This window comes from Staurois parvus, unplaced genomic scaffold (assembly GCF_062004578.1).
Source record: "Staurois parvus isolate SC_StPar_1 unplaced genomic scaffold, SC_StPar_1.0 ptg000564l, whole genome shotgun sequence".
NCBI classification, from domain to species: Eukaryota; Metazoa; Chordata; class Amphibia; order Anura; family Ranidae; genus Staurois; species Staurois parvus.
In genome coordinates, this window is record NW_028318360.1 from 6,705,508 (window position 1) to 6,725,533 (window position 20,026).

The window sequence follows — 20,026 nt, forward strand, 5'->3', positions numbered from 1 at the left end:
CTGACATGAATCCATATTACTAGCAGCGCATGCAGTGAATGATGAAAGTGAGGCTTCCCACCTGTTAGCTGGGTGTCTCATCACACAGCGCAAGTAAAATAATGTTACATCACTTCCGCTTTTAGCCTGGGTTCACACTGATCCTGTGCGGAATTCGCAGTGTTTTCTGTGCGAATTCCGCACCGCATCAGAATTGCACCCCGTTCATGTGAACCACTGTGGATGTGTGTGTTAACAACACCCCGAAATCAGTCTGAAAAACGCGGTGCAATGTGCAGAATCGGATTGCAGAGGTGTGAATACCCATGTGATCCGATTCTAGTGCGGACCAAAAAAAGGGTCTTGCACCTTTTTGGTGCAGGTGCGGTGCGATTAGAGCCATTCATAATGTATGACTCCAATCGCACCGCACACAATTTGCATCTGATTTGCACAGGAATGCTGTGCGGTTCCTGTGCTAATCACATGCGATGTACCGCACTGCATATATGAGAACCCGGGCTCCACGTGAAACATGTCATAATTTTCACACCTGCAATTCATGTATTGTTTCCATTTTTTTGTCCAGCTCCCTGTATATATATATATAAGTATTAGTGTTTAGGTAATTAACAAAGAGAAATAGTAATCTTTTAACCTCCCTGGTGGTCTACTTATGCCACTATTTTTGAATGTCAAAGCGGTACATTGTTTTGCATGGAAATTTGTTGTTTTATATTGTAGGCCTGTAATTCTTAGGAATAACTCACTTAACCTCCTTGGCGGTATTCCCGAGTGTAGCTCGGGGTAACATTTCAGTACCAAAAGCGGTAACCCCGAGCTACACTCGGGAATACCATGCGGCGCTGCTCCGGCATGTGTTCTTCACTTACCTTACCCTGCGCTCCCACGATGTGTCCCCTGCAGCGTCCCCGGCCATCTCCTCCGGCCGATGCCGGCATCCGGCTTCTGTGTCCTGTCCCTGTGACGTCGGGACGTACGGGCGCCGCCGCCGGCGGTGGCGGGAAATTTAAAAATTTTAAAAAAAGTCTTTTTTTTTTTTTTCATTTTACACAGTAAAACATTGCTGTTTCAACCTATTTCACATACATATTGTCCCTAGTGCTTTGTCCTGTGCCCTGCCTGCATTTTGTCTGTTCTTTCTGCCTGGAAACTGAGAAATGTCCATGGCGTCCAAAAAGTGTCCCTTTAGGTCAAAAGCGGTTTAGATCAGCTAGAGAACAGCGATAGTAAATCAGAACCACTTACAGAATTGAGTGATAATGATTCGTGGGGAAATTCGTCATCAGAAACTGAAAACGATTTTGCGACTGAGCTCAGCAATGTGCGAACTTGGCGCTCTATTTCACATTTCAGTGTTTTTGGTTTGATTATATTATTGAATTAAATTTTTTATTATTTTTATATTATTTTTATGATTATTTATTAAATTATAATTTATGATTTTGTGTTTCAAATTTTATCCTACCCGGGATGTTTACTAGACTCTTGTTCGGACAGATTTCAGTGAGTTTTTCCTAAAAATTACAGCCTACAATAAAAAAAATACATATTTCCATGCAAAAAAATGGTACCGCTTTCAGCACCAAAAATCTGAAATAATCATACCACTAGGGAGGTTAAATCTGTCCAAACAAGAGTCTAGTAAACATCCCGGGTATGATAAAGTTTGCAACACCAAATTATAAATTATAATATAATAAATAATTATAAAATATAAAAATATAATAATAATACATTTAATTCAATAATGTAATCAAACCAAAACACTGAAATTTGGAATAGAGCACCACATATATGGGCAGCACAGTGGCTAAATGGTTAGCACTTCCGCCTGGCAGTACTTTGGGTCAGTGGTTCGAATCCCAACCACGGTACCACCTGCTTGGAGTTTGCATGTTCCCTCTGTGCCTGCGTGGGTTTCCTCCGGGTACTCCGGTTTCCTCCCACACTCCAAAGACATGCTGGTAGGCTAATTGGATCCTGTCTAAATTGGCCCTAGTATGTGTATGTATGAATGTAAAGTAGGGACTTTAGATTGTATGCCCCTTGAGGGTTAGGGACTGATGTGAATGTACAATATACAGCCTGTTCCAAATTATTATGCAAATTCTATTTAAGTGTCACAAAGATTAAATATTTTGTTTTTCAGTTAAACTCATGGATGGCATTGTGTGTCAGGGCTCTTTTGATCACTGAAAACAATCTCGGACACCTGTGATAATTAGATTGGCATGTGAGCCCAATTTAAGGAAAAACTACTAAAGGAGGGCGTTCCACATTATTAAGCAGAGCACCATTTTCAAGCAATATGGGGAAGAAAAAGGATCTCTCTGCTGCCGAAAAGAGTGAAATAGTTCAATGCCTTGGACGAGGTATGAAAACATTAGATATTTCACAAAAACTTAAGCGTGATCATCGCATTATTAAGAGATTTGTGGCTGATTCAGAGCACAGACGGGTTTGTGCAGATAAAGGCACATTGAGGAAGATTTCTGCCAGATCCATGCATTGGATCAAGAGAGCAGCTGCTAAAATACCATTACATAGCAGCAAACAGATATTTGAAGCTGCTGGTGCCTCTGGAGTCCCACGGACATCAAGGTGTAGAGTCCTCTAGAGTCTTGCAACTGTGCATAAACCTTCTATTCGGCCACCAATAACCAATACATCTGCATCAATGGCTGCTATGGGGATAAAAGGAGAGAAAGTCATGGTGTGGCCTCCATCCTCCCCTGACCTCAATCCTATTGAGAACCTTTGGAGCATCCTCAAGCAAAAGATCTATGAGGGTGAGAGGCAGTTTACATCCAAACAGCAGCTCTGGGAGGCTATTCTGACATCTTGCAAACAAATTCAAGCAGAAACTGTCCAAAAACTCACAAGTTCAATGGATGCAGGACTTGTGAAGCTGCTATCAAATAAGGGGTCCTATGTTACAATGTAACGTGACCTGTTATAATGTTTACAAAGTTAAAATGTTGTTAAACGTTTGACTGAAATAGCTTTTGATTTCAGTAAATATGCTGCAAACACAACAAATGACAATTTTCAGTTCTTTACAACCTATAAAGGGTTTTGAAACTTACTGTGCGCAATAATTTGGAACAGTGCATTCTAAGTTTTTTATTTTTAAAAAAATCCTGTTATCATTAGGAGGTTTGTTCAATAAAATGTTTATTGTACTCTTAATAGTTGATAACATGAGAATTATGCTGACTGTTCTTTACAGCAATTATTTAGGTAAATTAAAAAAATATCATTTGCATAATAATTTGGAACACGGTGTATATGTAAAGCGCTGTGTAAATTGACGGCACTATATAAGTACCTGAAATAAATAAATAAGTTTGCACATCGCTGAGCAATCGTCGCTGTCGTCACTTTCAGTGTTTGATGACGAATTTCCCCACGAATCATTATCGCTCAATTCTGCAAGTGATTCTAATTTACTATTGCTGTTTTCTAGCTGGTCTAAAACCGCTTTTGACCTAAAGGGACGCTTTTTGGATGCCATGGACATTTTCATGTTTCCAGGCAGAAAGAACGGTAAAAGTGCAGGCAGGGCACAGGACAAAGCACTTGGGACAAAATTTAGGTGAAATGGTTTGATACAGTAATGTAATCCTAACAGATTACAATGTATTGTATTGAGTGTATGTCATATTTTTACTTTTTTGAATCTCCTGTTGGTTCCACCCCCCTGCATTACAACGCTTGCAGGGAAGGGAACCCGGAAGACAGATGCCGTCATCGGCCCGAGGACATGGCCGGAGGACACAGCGGGAGGACATTGGGGGATCGCAGGACAAGGTAAGGATTGGAGGATCGCAGGACAAAGACTACAGTGTAATCCCAAGTGTGGCTCGGGGTTACCTCTTTTGGTACTGAAAATTAACCTCGTGTCACACTCGGGATTACTGCTAGGAAGGTTAAACAACAGAGGTCAGAGGTCTCAGTGACATACTATTGTCCATAGGTATAAAAACCATACTCCATGCACCTCTGTACATTTTGGCAACTCTGTCCATTGTGGTTTTACCCTCATCTGTGGAGGAACCAACCCTGGAACATACACTGTTAAATACAATTAGAGAGAGCTTACCTAGAGGTTTCATTTTTAGCTTTGGGTTTAATATTGCTTTAATTTCAGTATGTTAGAGTTTTCGGCTATCATCCAATCCAATCATTTTCCAAACAGATCAGATTAGATCAGATGAAATATCAGTTGGCCAATATATAAAATGCCTATAGACTACAGAATTGTATTGGGCACAGAGAACTTTTGGTGACATTGGTATTTTGTGTTTTCGCAACAGTATGGGATACCTAATTTTTAAATGGAATATTAAAGATGAACTCTAGTCAGGCTGCTGAACAATCAGTTCAAGTACAGGTGTGGAAACATTTATCATCTAAAGGATTTTTAATTCTGTGATATCTGCCAGTCTTGTGATCCAGGTACCCCTGCCAGATATCACAGCCAGTCCCTTACTTATTACAGCATTAGCAAAGAAAGGTCAAGAACATATCTCCAGTCTGCTGATTGTACAACAAAATGTAGCAGCATATTAATGAGGCACCACTCACATTCCTCCCATCATATACATGTATACAGGACCCCTGATTGGCTCTCAATGCTGCTCTTCACTCTCCCAGTGAGAGTGCTGCAGTGCAGGGGATTTCGAGAGGCTAATATTATTATTATTATACAGGATTTATATTGCGCCAACAGTTTGCGCACCGATTTACAAAATGAAGGCAGACATTACAGGTACAATACAATTTGGTACAAGAGGAATCAGAGGGCCCTGCTCCTTAGAGCTTACAATCTAAGATCAAGGCGAACTCAGATAATTACACTAAGCATTAAAGAGATATTTCATTTCTATTTAATAAATAACAATAGCGTGACACAAAAAAATATGTGTGTAGGACTATTTCAAGAAGCAAAAAGAGAGATAAAATATTGCTATTGAACTGAAGGATGACAGTAAATTGTGTGACCAGCAATAGTCGTGACCTACTCAACTGTCATTTTCCACCTCAGAACATCACTGAAACTCTTCTTAATCCTTGCTTCCTTAAAGATGATATACAAAGTGGGCAGAGCATTATGCCATGGATTCTAAGTATGGTAAAGAAGTGGAGCTTAAAATCACTCTTTAAAAATACACTTTGGGGTTGTAGTACTAAAACTGGAGAGTGCAAAATCTGCTGCAGCTCTGAATAGAAATCAATTAGCTTCCAGGTTTTATTTTGAAAGTATAAATTGGTTGTAAAACCTTACATATACCCAGTGAAGTGACTGGCCACAGTGATACACAGAGATTAAACAAATCCTCCTACATACGTTGTACCTGTTTACCTGCTGACTTCTCTTCTCTACATCCGTTCAAAGAATTTATAAAGCTGAGCTGTCAGAAAAAAGAGAAGGGAGTTGAAATTACACACTGCAGGGGAGCTCTGGTAGCTGATTAGAGGGAAGGACCCCCCCCCCCCTTTCACCCAGCTCACAGGAACAGAACTGAGGCTGTCAATCAGCTGGATCTCCCCTGTCCTCTTTTTTTCTCTTGGTGTCAGAAAAACTTGTTATAAGTGATTCATGCTGATAGAAGAGGAAAGAGTCATCAGACAGAAATGAGACTTAGTGCTTCTAATTGAAACACGTGCACACTATAGAGGGATATGCTTTGTTCATATTTCATTTCTGAGGTTTACAACCACTTTAACTAAACAAGCTGAAGTTAGAAGCTGATTGACTACCATGCACAACTGCACCAGATTCTGAGTCCTTTAGTATTAGTAAATCTCCCCCTATATAATCTTCATACATATTAAAAAAGGTATCTTCCCTACCTTCCCTACTTTACAGCATATTGTTTTTTCAGAATATCAAAAGCACTTTAAAGGGACTCTGTCAATGTTATAAAAACTTTAAAAAAAAGGTCTCCTTGTAAAGAAAAGACTTATTACTTACCTGTCCCACCTCCGAGCTGTGATAATTAAGAACTAAAGCCTATTTTAAAAAAATTGGTATCCACCAGTACTGGATCTGTCAGATGCTCTCTTCCCCTTTGCATCCTGTTGTTAGATCTGCTGGCCCCTATGTCAAGACAGGACACAGTAGCAGCCATACCACAGTGCTTAGTGGGGGACTATTCATTTGATCCTTCTGAAAGTGGGATGCTGAAGATTCTCTATCAATCTTTAGTGCTTTAAAGTCCAAATCTGGCCAAAAAAAGTTTTCCCATGCAGTCAGGCTGTGCCCACACTTCAATGGGTCAACCTAGGGTTGAAGAGAAAGCCTATTCTCACCCGATCCTCCGTTCCACTGGAAAGCGGTGCTCCCCAATGGTCCAGCGGTTGACTGTTCCTGGTCTTTGCAGTCTGCTCTGGGCTTGACGACATCATGAACAGTCCACAACTCATGACCACTGGAGCTTGGGGGTGCTGGGCCAGTCTTGTGCTGGGAGGATCAGAGGATTATGTAAGCATATCTCTTTTTTCCAATCTCCTATACAAAAACGAGCAGTTAACCCATGCAGTGTGGGCACAGCCCCTCTGCATGGGAAGACTTTTTTTTTGCCCAGAAATTTGTAGTGAAGATCAATGGTATCAGCAGTGGGACAGGTATGTATTACTGTGTGTCAAACCCAAGAAAAAAAATGTGATATATTGCAGCTTACCAGTCCTTGGATGTGGTGGTTGCATTTGCTTTCCTTTTTCAGGCATTTTCCCCTTTATTTTCACAGTGCAATCCCAAACAAGGAGGTAGCTGGCAACACAGTAACATCTTCAGTGATAATTCCTTTATTTGCTCCTATAGTAAGATCCAGTCCAAAAAAGACAATTTTTTGGACTATCGCTCATCATGTGAGCAAATGAAGGAATTATCATTGAAGATGTCACTATGTTGTCAACTATCTCCTTGTTTGGATTTGCACTTCAAAGATTAATGCAAATTCATGCTTATGCACTAGTGTCCCATAGGTGACGGGAGGTTACGCGCAACACTTTCTTTTTTCCTCTTTTTTGCACAGTGATCTTCCTGTCCTAGGATGACAACGCTTCTTCACTGTACTGCATCTAAGAAGAAGCAACGTTGTCACCATTGGCCGCTCTCCTGATTTGTACTGCAAACACTTTCTTATCTCCTTAACAAAATGAGGTGTTCTGTAGTCCAAAAGGAAGAACTGAAAAGGATGGTCATATTGGATAGACTTTGGTCTTTTTTCAGCCAGACTAACTATGTAACTATATTGTTCGAGAGTTCAGAGCACAGGAAGCTACAAAGACACTGGATTTCTGGTATTTTCTGTACTCGTGGAGAATGTATGTAACCTGAACAACAAAACCAATGCAGCCACTTCATCCAAGGACTAGTAAGCTGCCATATATTCATTTTTTTTATTAGGCTTAGACATACCTTTTCTTTTCTTTATAAGAAGACCTTATTTTGAAATTACTCCGGGGAAAGAGTCGCTTTAATGCTCAAAGTGCTGAAACTTTGTCCAGAGCTGCTTTAGAGACATCAGGCTTGTGATATCTTCTTAGTTTGTTCTGTGCACGCAATAGTCATTTTCAGTGTCCAAAGAGCTGTTGTAGCCAGATGAAGGATAGAGTTCTCTCTTCAGTATCCTGTTGACAATGTTGAGTAGGACTTTTTTGTACTGCTGACGGAGAAGGGAATAAACAAAGGGATCAGCCGCAGCTTTACTGTATGCAAGGCACTTGCTTGCCATACCCCAGTAGTTGTTTATTTTTACATACGGAAGAAGCTCTATCAACCTAGAAAGAACAAGAGAGCAGAAAATAAGTTCTTTTGGTCAAAGACATGCATGGCTTAGGCATAGTCAGCTCTGAGCCAAATGAAATGAGTACTTTCTAACCATTCTTGCAGTATTGAAAATTCACCCAGCGTGAGTCATTTCATGCACAGTTACACATAGTAAGCAATGAAAGGGATTTTCATATTAGCATTCACTAAAAAGTACAGAGAATAGCACAAGGTGACAGAACATTTAAAAATTCCGCACTAACCTGTATTTAAAGGAAATTATACCATACTAAGAATGCATAAGTCACTTTTTTCCATTAAAAGTTTATCTCTCACTATGAATAATATTCTTTGACAGAATAAAAAAAAATAATAGCAGCTGTAGAGACCCTGCCATAGCAATAGCATCCCTTTTCTAATTTAGTGTTGCTGGGCTTTAGTTCAAACAGACAGTTGGGTGGGATGGTAAAAACAGGCAGCTGAGCCGCTGGTTTCACCAGACCTTTTTTTTAGAGTGGCGCACTTTTTACTGCATATTTTGGTGTGCTTGCAGCACATTTGTTGCACTGCTGATGCTCCTGCTACCCATGCTTGGGGTGCCGTTAACATTTAATGGCAACACAAGTGTGATACATTTCCAGCACATTTCCAAAAACTTACGGCAAAGCGCAGGTATTCTGTGCAGTGTGTTCAGAAACGTGCAGATGTGAATGGAGCCTAATTGTTCTTATGTAAACACACCAATTTCACTTTCAAGCCCCATTAAGGCTACTTTCACACTGAGGAGTTGTTGAAATGCTTTTGTGCAAAAAAAAAAAAGCGTATGAAAAATGTTCAAGAAAAATGCTTCTCTATGTATGTCAATGTATGTTTTCACACTGGGGTGTTGCGATGTAAAGACTCCTGCTTGCAGCAACTGTGTAGCATGTTTGTTCACTTAAAAAAAAAGCGCTCCAAAAAAGCCTCTCCCTATTGAAACCAATGGAAAACGCCTCAATAATGCCTTCGAGAACCGTTTTTGGGTCAGTTTTTAAGTCACGTGTCCTTTAAAAAAGCTCAGAAAGCGCAGCAAAAATGCAGCAAAATCACATATGTGTTTTTGCGGCAGAGCTGTAAAAGTATCTTAAAGTATAGCTAAAGACAAAAACTTTTTTTTTAGTTTTGGACAGAGTGGAGAGGGATTAGAACACCTGCTAGTTTTTATTGCTGTCTCCCCATTAGGGAGATTCACCCTCTCTATTTGTTCTGCTTACCGTGACCATTGAAAATAAAATAAAATCCCAAATTTTGGGTTGTTCCCAGAAAAGTAATAGAGAGGAAATCTTACAAAGGGGACACTAGTTCCGATGACCTGGGGGTCCCCAAGGAATTCCCTTAATTTTCATGGATTTCCTCTCACTTCCTGTTTGGCAATGGGTCAAGAAATTAAGGAAAATCTCCACAATGGGACACAGAAGGCAAAAAAATAAAATCTGACAGCGGTTATAACCCTCCCTTGTTCTATACAAAATTAAAATAATTGTTTTTCGATAGTTCTACTTTACCAAGTAGTGTATTGGGTTTGCACTTTTTTTGGCTAGTTCTTCCCACGATACGCATGGGACAGCCCATTGATGTCACACGTGGCAAAGTAGCTCACAAGACATTTTGGCATGTTGCAGTTTGCATGTTTTTTACTTTGCGTTTGCAGCATTTGATACTCATTCTTTTCTGTTGCAAAATGTGTGTTTGCATCTGTGTTGGGGGGGTTCTGTTAACAAATAATGGCACCGGAAGCGCGACTAGTTCATTTTAGGTGTATAAAGGTGGCCATACACTATATAATAGGAAGACACACTATCCAATCACTCTGTATCCAGTCAGGTAGGTCCTTGCACTACATAGTTGATGGTAGATTTAAAGGAGATTGTACAATCTGATTGTATATCCAGGGATACACTTCTCGTGTTTTCAATACTATAGCTCTGCTCCACATAGGCTGTTATGTAATCGCTCATCTCCTGCACACTCTGCCAAATGAACGATCTATGCAAGATGAAGGTAAAGTAAAAACAATCAATGGCTGTGTATAGAGGAAGAAGCTCACCGACATTGGAAAATCATGTAACTTCAGAGGTGGGCAGGAGCAATCTCCTGGAAGGGTGTTAAGGAGGTCAGCTGCTGAAGCACCTTCTGGTTTTCCCATCCTATATACCAAATTCAGGATAGGAAAAGGAGGATTTTTCTACAGCAAGCTAGAGGCTGAGGTTAGGCCTGTCCTAAAAGACAGAGAAAGCTTTTTCGGTTCTGCAACATAGGTACATTAATGGTATACTGATACATAGGGAAGCTGGCATTTAGAAAAAAAAGGTGACCTTAGCCATTAAGAAAAGCCACTGAAAAGTAGTTGGTCTCCAAGGGAGGTCAAAGAGCCAAGTGGAAAGTACTCATCAGTAAAGATTCTGAGTAACCTACTAATCGGCTGTGCTGGGTAGAGGAAAGTAAACTGCAGAGGTTTTCTACATTCTTTTTGACGTTGAACAGCCAGTCCACCCAAAGGTGATATTTTTGTTTTTGCCAAATGCTGGAGTAACCCACCAGAAAATTTCTCATACTTTTTAGAGAAATATCTACATTTTAATTCCAGGGCCTGCACATCCGCAACATATTATTATTATTTGGGTTACCCCCTCTTCCTGTTTGATTTTTTAAAATTATTTTATATTATTTTTATTTTACAACATATTTTATGTTATCTTTTATCCTTTTTTACAGTTTTTTTCAAGACAGTCATGTGGTGTCCTAGGACCTCCAGTGGTTTCAGTGGACATTATGACATTGGTGCTACTTTTTCAACATTATGCTGTGAGCCTAGGGTGACATAAAGCCGCATCCCCATGGAGTGTGTTCTTGACGCCCTGGGCCACCAGGAATTTGGTTGAACATCATTCAACCAGAAAGAGGACCTGTGCTGGAGGCCAGAGGAGGATGCAATGGACAGGTGTGGAGAATGGCAAGGGAGAGTCATGCTTTACAAACTTATTTTTGCAGAACAGGAAGGGGGAGATTTATTAAAGAAAAGCATTTCATAATTTTTCTTTTAATTTTTATTTTTATCCATGTGCACAGTTTGCCTACTTTTTATCAAATGGTCAGGTCATCTCATCTTGTTATTAGAGGACCTTTGATTTCACTGACATAGAGAAGATTGACAGCTGTGCCTCCATTGAAATTAAATCATAGGATGTTCCCCTGGAGGTTACTGAGTTCCTTTTTATATGATTATGCTTTCACTTACTATAACTATTAAATGTGTTGTGCTGATTTTTGGACTCAATCCAGGGTAATAAGGTGGTGAATCCTTCTATAGATAGGTCTTCATGTGTTCAGTGCTGTATTTTGGTCCTACTTTATTTCTTTTCTTCTCCCTTTGTCTATCTGTCCTGCATGACATTGTTTCTATGTTACTTTGTAAATGAAAAAAAAATGTCATCTTTAAAAAAAATCTGATTAACCATTTGAGCTATGGCAGGTTTTACCCCTGTCATGACCATGTCCATTTTTGCAATTTAACATAGCACAGTGCTACTTTAACTGGTAATTGCGCAGTCATGCAACACTGTACCCAAATGAAATTAGTAGTGATGACGGCGATCAGCTTATACTTATAGTGGGACTGTTTTAGTGTGGGATGCAGCGGGCAATCTGACATGGAAGAAAAATATATCTGAAACATATTTTTAAAAATATTCTTCTCAAATATATTGCCATATATTTGAAATGCTACAATTTTGGCCATATTCAATATATTTCAAAGTATATTTCATTAAATATATAAATATATATATATTAACATCTCGGGGTAATCAAGAGGTTACATGTATATGTAATAACTGTTAATGTGTGTAATGTGTGCTGTTTTTTACTAAAAATATGTTTATTTCTTCTGCTTTGCAGGGAGAAGAAATAAAGAGATTGTTCCCTCTATACAGAGCCCTGTGTTGATTGTCAACACAGGACTCTGGGCTGTGATTGGACACAGCCAATCTGCAAGTCCCAGCCATGAATCATTGGCCAGGACCTGCTGACAAAATGTGATAGGACACAACAGGAGACGGGGGCACATGTGCATGCCCTGGACCCGGAAACAGGCAGCGATGTACAGACCACCCGTTCACAGTACAATGTGGGCAGACGATCCTAAAGAAGTTTAAAAATATGTGCGGAGTTAGGTTTCCTTTGTAAATACTGAAACTTTAATATATGTTACTATTGATAATTAAGTTGATTTAATACAGGAGTTGTGAAAGTTCACAAAATAGTGTTAATATTCACTTAAATTATCCAAACATGTGAAAAGCAAATCCCTGCTTACTTTTTTCATCTACTATTATTTGGAAAATTAAAGTGGTTCTAAAGTCTCGTGGTTTTTTACCTTCATGCATTCCATGCATGAAGATGAAAAACATTCTGTGTGTAGTAGCCCCCTCAACACTTACCTGAGCCCCTCTTGATCCAGCAATGTCTATGACAGCCTCAGTACTCTGGGGACTCCCACTCCTGATTGGCTGAGGCAGCAGCGAGAACCATTGGTTCCCGCTGATTTCAATCACAGCCAGTGAGCTAAACAGGAAAATGGAAGGGGCGGGGCTGTGGCTCGGGAGCGCACCTGCTCAGGTGCCCCCATAGCAAGCTGTTTGCTATGGGGGCACTCTGACAGGAAGGATGAGCTGGGAGTGCCAGTGGGGGACCCAAGCAGAGGAGTATCCTGGCTGCTCTGTGCAAAACCATGGCGCAGAGCAGGTAAGTATAGACATGTTTGTTATTTTTAAGAAAAAAAAACAAGATTTTAGTATCTTTTTAACCACTTCAAGTCTGGACACTTTCACCCCCTTCCTGTCCAGGCCAATTTTCAGCTTTCAGTGCTCTCACACTTTGAATGACAATTGCGCGGTCATGCAACACTGTACCCATATGAATTTTTTAGTATTTTTTTGAGACAGATAAAGCTTTATTTTGGTGGTATTTATTCACCATTGGGATTTTTATTTTATTTGCTATGTAAATTTTTTTTAAAACAGATAAAACTTTTGGTGGTATTTATTCACCACTGTGATATCTCAATGCTGAGCGCAGCTGAGGCTCTTTGTGTAGGCAGCTTTAATTGACTGCAGCAGACTAGGTGCAAACAAGCTCTCCTGGGACACGAAGGAAGCTCTCTGGCCTGCCCTGATGCTTGAATTCGTTGTATGAGGGGAGTTATTGGAGTGTTACTTACTGCCTGGAGGAGGATCAAGGTCGGTGGAGGCAGTGGAGGAGATTAATATCTGTCAGAGATATATATATAAAAAGCTCTGTGACCCGCAAGGGTCGAATGTGGAAGGTGAGGGGGCATTTCTGCTATTGAGGGGAGTCACGTCAAGATTTTCACGAAGAGCGCTATTGTAGCATGGAGTGACATTATTTGAACACTTTTCTATAATTTTGCACAGTGTGGCATCACTATTTAATTTATTGTAATTAATATTTCATGTAAATTGGTATTATTAATTGTATTTTAGTATCACTTTTGCACAGTCTAAGAGATATTAGTTGTTTATCACTATATCACCAGGGATATATTATGTATATATGAAGATATTGCACTAGTTTTTCATTCATTATTATTTATATTATTATTATTTCTAGGGATGTGATATTTATATATGGGGATATTGCACTAGTTTTTGATTATTTAAGTTGAGCGCTTCACCACTTATATTATTTTTGTTTTACATATCTTGCGGTATAGAGAATTAGGTGATAGCAGCTAACTCACTAGGTTCTGTGGAGTGCAGGGGGATTTCTGTATATTTATTCACCACTGGGATTATCATTTTTTTGCTATAGAACTGAAAAAGTCCAAACATTTTGAAAAAAAGGTGTTTTTCTTATAAAATTTTGCAATTAAATCATCTTTCTTCATAAATCTTGGCCAAAATGTATTCAGCTATCTTTTTAGTAAAAAACAAAAACAAAAAAAAAACAAATTAGTTTATAACCAAAAATTATAATTTTTCAAAACATTTTTTGCATTTAAATTTTATTTTTTATATTATTATTTATGTTTGTTTTTTGTTTTGTTTTTTAATATACTGTCACCCTAGCAGTACAGTGTACTGCAGTACATAGTGACACTGTACCACTTGTGGGGGGTAATGGATATTTTTTTTTTTTGGTACACTGATTGTTTTACACCCATAAAGGCTTTAAAAGCAATCATTTCTCCTTCTCCCTGGCTGCATTCTTGCAGCCATTGGAAAATACCATGAGAGCTGCGATTGGTCACAGCTTGTCACATGGCACAAGGCTGTTGTGAATAGCCTTGTACCATGTGACCTGTGTGATCATTCACAGATTTCACTAGTAGTAAGCAATGATGTCAGGAAGTGACATCTTGCTTACTACTATTCATGTGATCACTGATTGGCCAATCAGTGATCGCATGAATCGGGAATCACATGAATCGGGAATCAGGAATCACATGAATCGGGAATCAGGACCTCACACAGATCTCGTACCTCGTACAGCAATCGGTGTTCCGCTGTGTCCTCCGGACACAGCAGGCACTGGATCCCAAGGAGCGCGCACAGACAGGGAAGCGGGAGGACGTTTATAAACGGCCACCTGCTCCTGCACTGCTCCCGTCCGGACGTTTATATACATAGGCTGGACGGGAAGTGGTTAAAGTGAGAAGATTCTTAACTCCTTCAGGAAATCAGCCTCAGTATATAGGTATATAGAGGAGGTAGGCTTTTTTTAGCCTGTACCCAGTGTTGCCAACCTCCCACGGCATTTTTACTGACAAAACATGGAAAATTTACTGACAGAGCACATTTTTTACCAACAACCTGAAAAATACATTAAAAACTAAAACAATTGATATTTAAACAGTATAAACACAATATAGAAACACTGACAATACCCATAACAAGTAATTTGACTGGTTTACACTTACATGAGTCAACACAGCATGACAAATGATCAGCCGCTGATATTTACAGACCGTTGTAACAATCACTGGTTTTTACAAACTCTCCGTAAATTTACTGACGGTTGGCGATCCTGCCTGTGTCTCTATTTTCTTTTAGCTACAACACTTTGGATTTCCAGCTGTTCTTTTAGTCATTTTGTTCTTTCCCACAAGCCATTAGTGAATTCAAGGCAGCACCCACAATTACACTGATGAAAAAGATTCTGTAAAACCCCTCGCCTCATGCTGGATTTACAAGGCAAATTCTTCACATACCAGTCACTGTGATGAAATTCCATCATTCTAAACATGTTTTCTAGACAAACAGGCACAAACAACACTTAACATGCTAGTTAACTAATCAATATGCTAAATCCCTCATTAAAAACTCCCTGCAGACTCAAGGTTCAGAATCCAAATAAATAGCTGTTAAATTATCTTTAGAAAAGAGAAAAACAGTGCTCATGTAAAAAATATGACAAACAAGGTAAAATATATGCATGGCCTAGATTCAAGAAAGGTTGGCGTGGCGATTGTAGTAATGGCTAAGAAAAAGCTGTTTTTAGTGATTGCTCTAAGTGTTGTGCAGAATTATCTACCTGTGATAGTTTACACACGGCAGCAGAGCTGACAAAAAACGGGGGCCAGAGCTGACAGAATTAGGTGCTTAATATAATACATATTGTACATTTTTGTCGGTATACAAAAGCAAAAACTCCAATCTAGGTAATTACCAACAGATCATACACCCTTATTTCCATATTTGTTTCCCTTTGCGGTTGCTAGTATAGTGATTTAGATACATAGTTAGTCTGTGTGAAAAAAAGACAAAAGTCCATCCAGTTCAACCATTAAAAAAAAAAAAAAAGTTATAATCCTATACCCCCAGTTGATCCAGAGGAAGGCAAAAAACCCAGCTTAAGCATGATCCAATTTGCTCCTGCAGGGAACAAAATTCCTTCCTGATCCCCCGAGAGGCAATCAGATATTCCCTGGATCAACTTTACCTATGAATATTAGTATCCAGTTATATTCTGTGTATCTAGGAAAGAATCCAGGCCTTTTTTAAAGCAATCCACTGAGCTGGACAGAACCAACTCTTGAGGGAGTCTATTCCACATTTTCACAGCTCTCACTGTGAAGAAACCTTTCCGTGTTTGGCAATTACATTTCTTTTCCTCCAGACGTAAAGAGTGCCCCCTTGTCCTCTGTGATGACCTCAAGGGACTAACCCTACACCGAGTTCACTATAGATGTTGAAAATTTGTTCACCAAAGTTTATAACAAGATTTCACCAATGCAATTTGTGAATGGGGAAGGTGCAACTGTTGGATAGGACTTTGGAGGGGGGGGGGTGGATTTAGTAAAACTGGAGAGTGTAAAATCTGGTGAAGCTCTGCAAAGAAACCAATTAGCTTCCAGGTTTTAGTGCCAAAGAGTAAAATCAGTCTATATATACAGTAAGGCATGCTCAGGGGCGGACTGACCATTTGAAAACTCGGGCACTGCCCGAGGGCCCGGATCAGTAGGGGGCCCCATGAGATGCCCCTGGTACCCTTTTCATAGGCTTTCTTGAGTTTGGGCAAGGACACAGGGGCCCCATGATTCCCTATTGCCCAGGGGCCCCATGAGTTGTCAGTCCACCCCTGGGCATGCTTGTCATACTCACTGTGGAACCTAAGGGGTTAATCGTCCAAATTGTGTAAAAAGTCTGTTTGATCCTGTCTTCTCTGAACCTCCACTTCTTCTACTGTCCCCAATACATCTGCTGATAGTACAGAGCCCTAGAAGACATTCTGAGCATGTTCAGTTTGGTGCATATTACTAGAGAGTTTTTTTTGGGGGGGACGGTGCATGTGATGAACACAGCGTCAATCAGCATTGTCCAGACAGAGGGTCAGGGGTCATGCAGCCTCATAGGACATTCAGAAGAGAATGAAAACTCCTCCTACAAGATTAATCAGTGCTTGGTCAGACACTGATAGAAGTCACAAGACATCTATATACTGCTATATATATAGAAAAGGTATTTAGTTGTGTGTACTGTGGAAGACCAGATATAGTGAATGCAGGGTCTGGGGTTTAGTAACATTTTAAATGAACAAGCTGAAGTTAGAAGCTGATTGGCTACCATGCACAGCTGCACTAGAGTGCTTCAGTTTTAGTAAATCTCTCCCTAGGGGTAATATCTAGTTTGCTAGATATTTCTTCCAGATGGATCTGTACAGTAATCCAGCATTTAACAATTCCGGCACTTTGTTTCTGTGGAGTTACAGTTTCCTGTAATAAAGACCAGTCATTGCTGCTCTATGTCCTTGTGCAGGGTGGCTGGTCTTGTATCCACTCCCTGTTGGCAGACTGTTGGAAACAAAGCAGCTTCAAGAGTGGACTTTAAATTGCTGAACTGGGAGAATAAATGTGTATTCTGTTCCACTGAAAAACGGAAGTTCCTTTTAAAAAGCAATCAAGCTTTTTCTGATGTCACACTGGGTGGTTGCTCCCAGAGGGGACCCATGGATCTACCTTTTCTTCTGAAGATTGGTAATGCCAAATGTGAGGTGGCTGGCTGGGCATGTTCTCTTTTCTTAGCTTGCACACAGTTGCATTATCTACCCACGTAGGCCATGTAACCTAAGACCCACCTCAAAAATCTGGAGATGAATATACTTGAGAGGGCTAATTTTTTTAGTAACTTGCACAAAGAAGGCAGCTCTGTACTTTGGGTATACTTTGAGGTACAATGTATCCTGAGTGATCTGAAACTATGGCCCATGTCATAAGAGGTGTCTGCTTTCACAGCTGTCTTCCCATCATACTTGAATTTTACAGAAAATACTGCATCTGCACATTGAAAAGGAAAGGTCATTGTTTAAAACATTATCACCTGGTGCTTAGTTATACAGTACTTGATTTAGGACTCTGTGCTGTGGTGCTCTTCGTGTTCCTAATAGACTTCAGCTGAATGAGTTAACACTACTTTACCTCCATCTATCAGAGGGAGCTGACACACAGAAGGACCCCAAGAGACTTGAAGCTTGGCAGCATTGAATCACTGCTCTTGAGTGCACATCAGCCTGCTACAAGCCTGTGGCCATGTGCTAAGGACTGGAGTCGTTCCAGGCAGATCTAGAAGTGAGGTGACATTTGAACAGCAGGACACCAGTCATTGGGACTGGTGAGAGGACACTGCTGCTATTAACCTGTTGCTGCTAACAGATACTGAGCACATGCTGTAGTGATTGGCCATCTAACTAGCAGCATTATTTACTGCATGCAGACTTTATTGGGACTGTACTCATGCGCACCACCTTAAAGACTGGGCCCTAATGTTAGCCGACTGAAGAAATATGGCTAAAGAGTGCTTACTCAGCTGCTTCACAAGAACTTTGCCTATTGTCCATAGTAAGAGGTACCTCTTTAGGGAGTCTTAAATTTCATTGCTGCCATTCATATAGAGTGCACTCTAAGTGGATATAGCTTACTGTTTACAGAGGAGTTATCGCAGTATTTGCTATCATTTCTGTTACTGTTTTCTAATGCCATTACTTTTTGCTGATTTTGTGGATCACCAGGTTTACTCTAAATTAACTGCATAGAACTCCATTCTATGCTATGTTATAGCCTAGTGAATATATTGTCTAGTGAACTGTGATTGGCCTAATCCTTTACTTACTGAATTTTGTGCATAATGCTATTTACTGCAACGCATGACAATTTATTGGGTTCATTTACCACTAACCAGTCTGATGTTTCATTTTTGATACTGAACCCTAGTTATGTGCAGGATATCTGTATTGTGCTCCCAGTAGCAGTATAGTATCCATTTGCTTCACCTGGTGTGTCAGTGGGGCTGAGGTTATTCTCAGAGTTGAGGCAGAGGAATGGAAAACGCAATCTATCAAGTGGTTCCTGGGAGGGGGAGGGGGGGGGGAGGGCTACTACATTATATTACAATATGACTTGTGTAGAGATTGTATATGATTTTTGCTTTAATAGCTATTTTTTCCACAAAATTGGAGTTACCATTGAAGGACTGGTAAGCTGCAATATATATATTTGTGAGGGATTTAATACTGCTTTAATAGTCTTTATTCCATTAGTAAAACACCTGACGAGTTCCCCAAATTCATCCACATTTATGTGATGTGGCAGTGCAAAATAATGTATGATTTATGTTTCAGTGACAATCACTCTGACTAGCACTAGCGGGTTGACTGAAATAAACACAACCCTACTTTATTTAATAAACTCAGTGATCATTCACCAAACAATGGGCCACACTTTGAAGAGGTTAACTGCACTCCTTAGTCAGGGCCTGCTGTGGGTGAAACATGTTGGGGGCATGGCTTTCAGTGGAAGTGAGTGGTATGCTGTCATTGGAATAAAACTTGGTTGCAGTTGACACAGTGCTTGCAGTGAACAGGGTTGGGTTCGTCTATCAGTGAACACTCCATTTGCAAAGTGAATAGTTTCTACTCCTAGTAAATTACCTCCTCAGAGTAAGCATTTCCAGATGAAATATTGATTCCATTGGCTAAGTGAATGGTAGCTTAGAACTACAAATGTTCAATGGATTTCTGAGAAAGTATTATTGTAAAAATGATTCCTGAGGAAGTCACGTGTTTTGTGACTTGAGGCCGGTGACATCATTTCTGGTTCGGAGTGAGGACCATATGTGAGATTCCCTGACATTTTATATATGCTGTTCAGAGTCATTGACTCAATTTTACATTGGAAGTGCATTTTTATTTGCTTATTATTGGTTTAAAAACATTTTTGTTTTTTCCTTTTGAGTGACATCTATACCTGGGACTACTGGTGATGTTTTAAAGGGGACTGGATTCATATTTAGAGCGCATTTGACCTGTGTGTGCATATGTCAATTTCTAAGGTGAGCGTGCAATCTGTGTGGTGGAGGTGCACAGCATTGTGGGACTCACTGGTGATATCCATCATGAAGAGTGTGGAACACCTATGTTCTCCTTGTTCAAGTTATTAGGCTGGACTGTTCTGTGGGACTTTATTGTATAGTCCACTTTTTTGTACTATTTGCACTTTTGACATTCGTTTTCACCATTGAAGTATTTATATATTTCATTTATAATTATTACTGTTTGATGTTTTGCACTATATTGGGTTTGTGCTGGTTAGCAGGTGCCCAATGTATTAATTTATTTATTGCATACTCCATTTTTTTGTACTATTTGCACTTTTGACATTCGTTTTCACCATTGAATTATTTATATATTCATTTA

The 20,026-nt window shown here is 39.8% G+C and overlaps 1 protein-coding gene across 1 annotated transcript in view; it reads right to left on the minus strand.

The window, feature by feature from the left end:
• Positions 1-6,937: 6,937 nt before the first annotated feature.
• Positions 6,938-20,026, minus strand: part of GPR78 (G protein-coupled receptor 78) — a 51,809-nt gene continuing 38,720 nt past the window's right edge. The window contains exon 3 of the mRNA XM_089691518.1: positions 6,938-7,791. Within this exon, the coding sequence (XP_089547644.1) occupies positions 7,554-7,791 (238 nt within the window). The 3' untranslated portion in view covers positions 6,938-7,553. The remainder of the gene's footprint in view (positions 7,792-20,026) is intronic.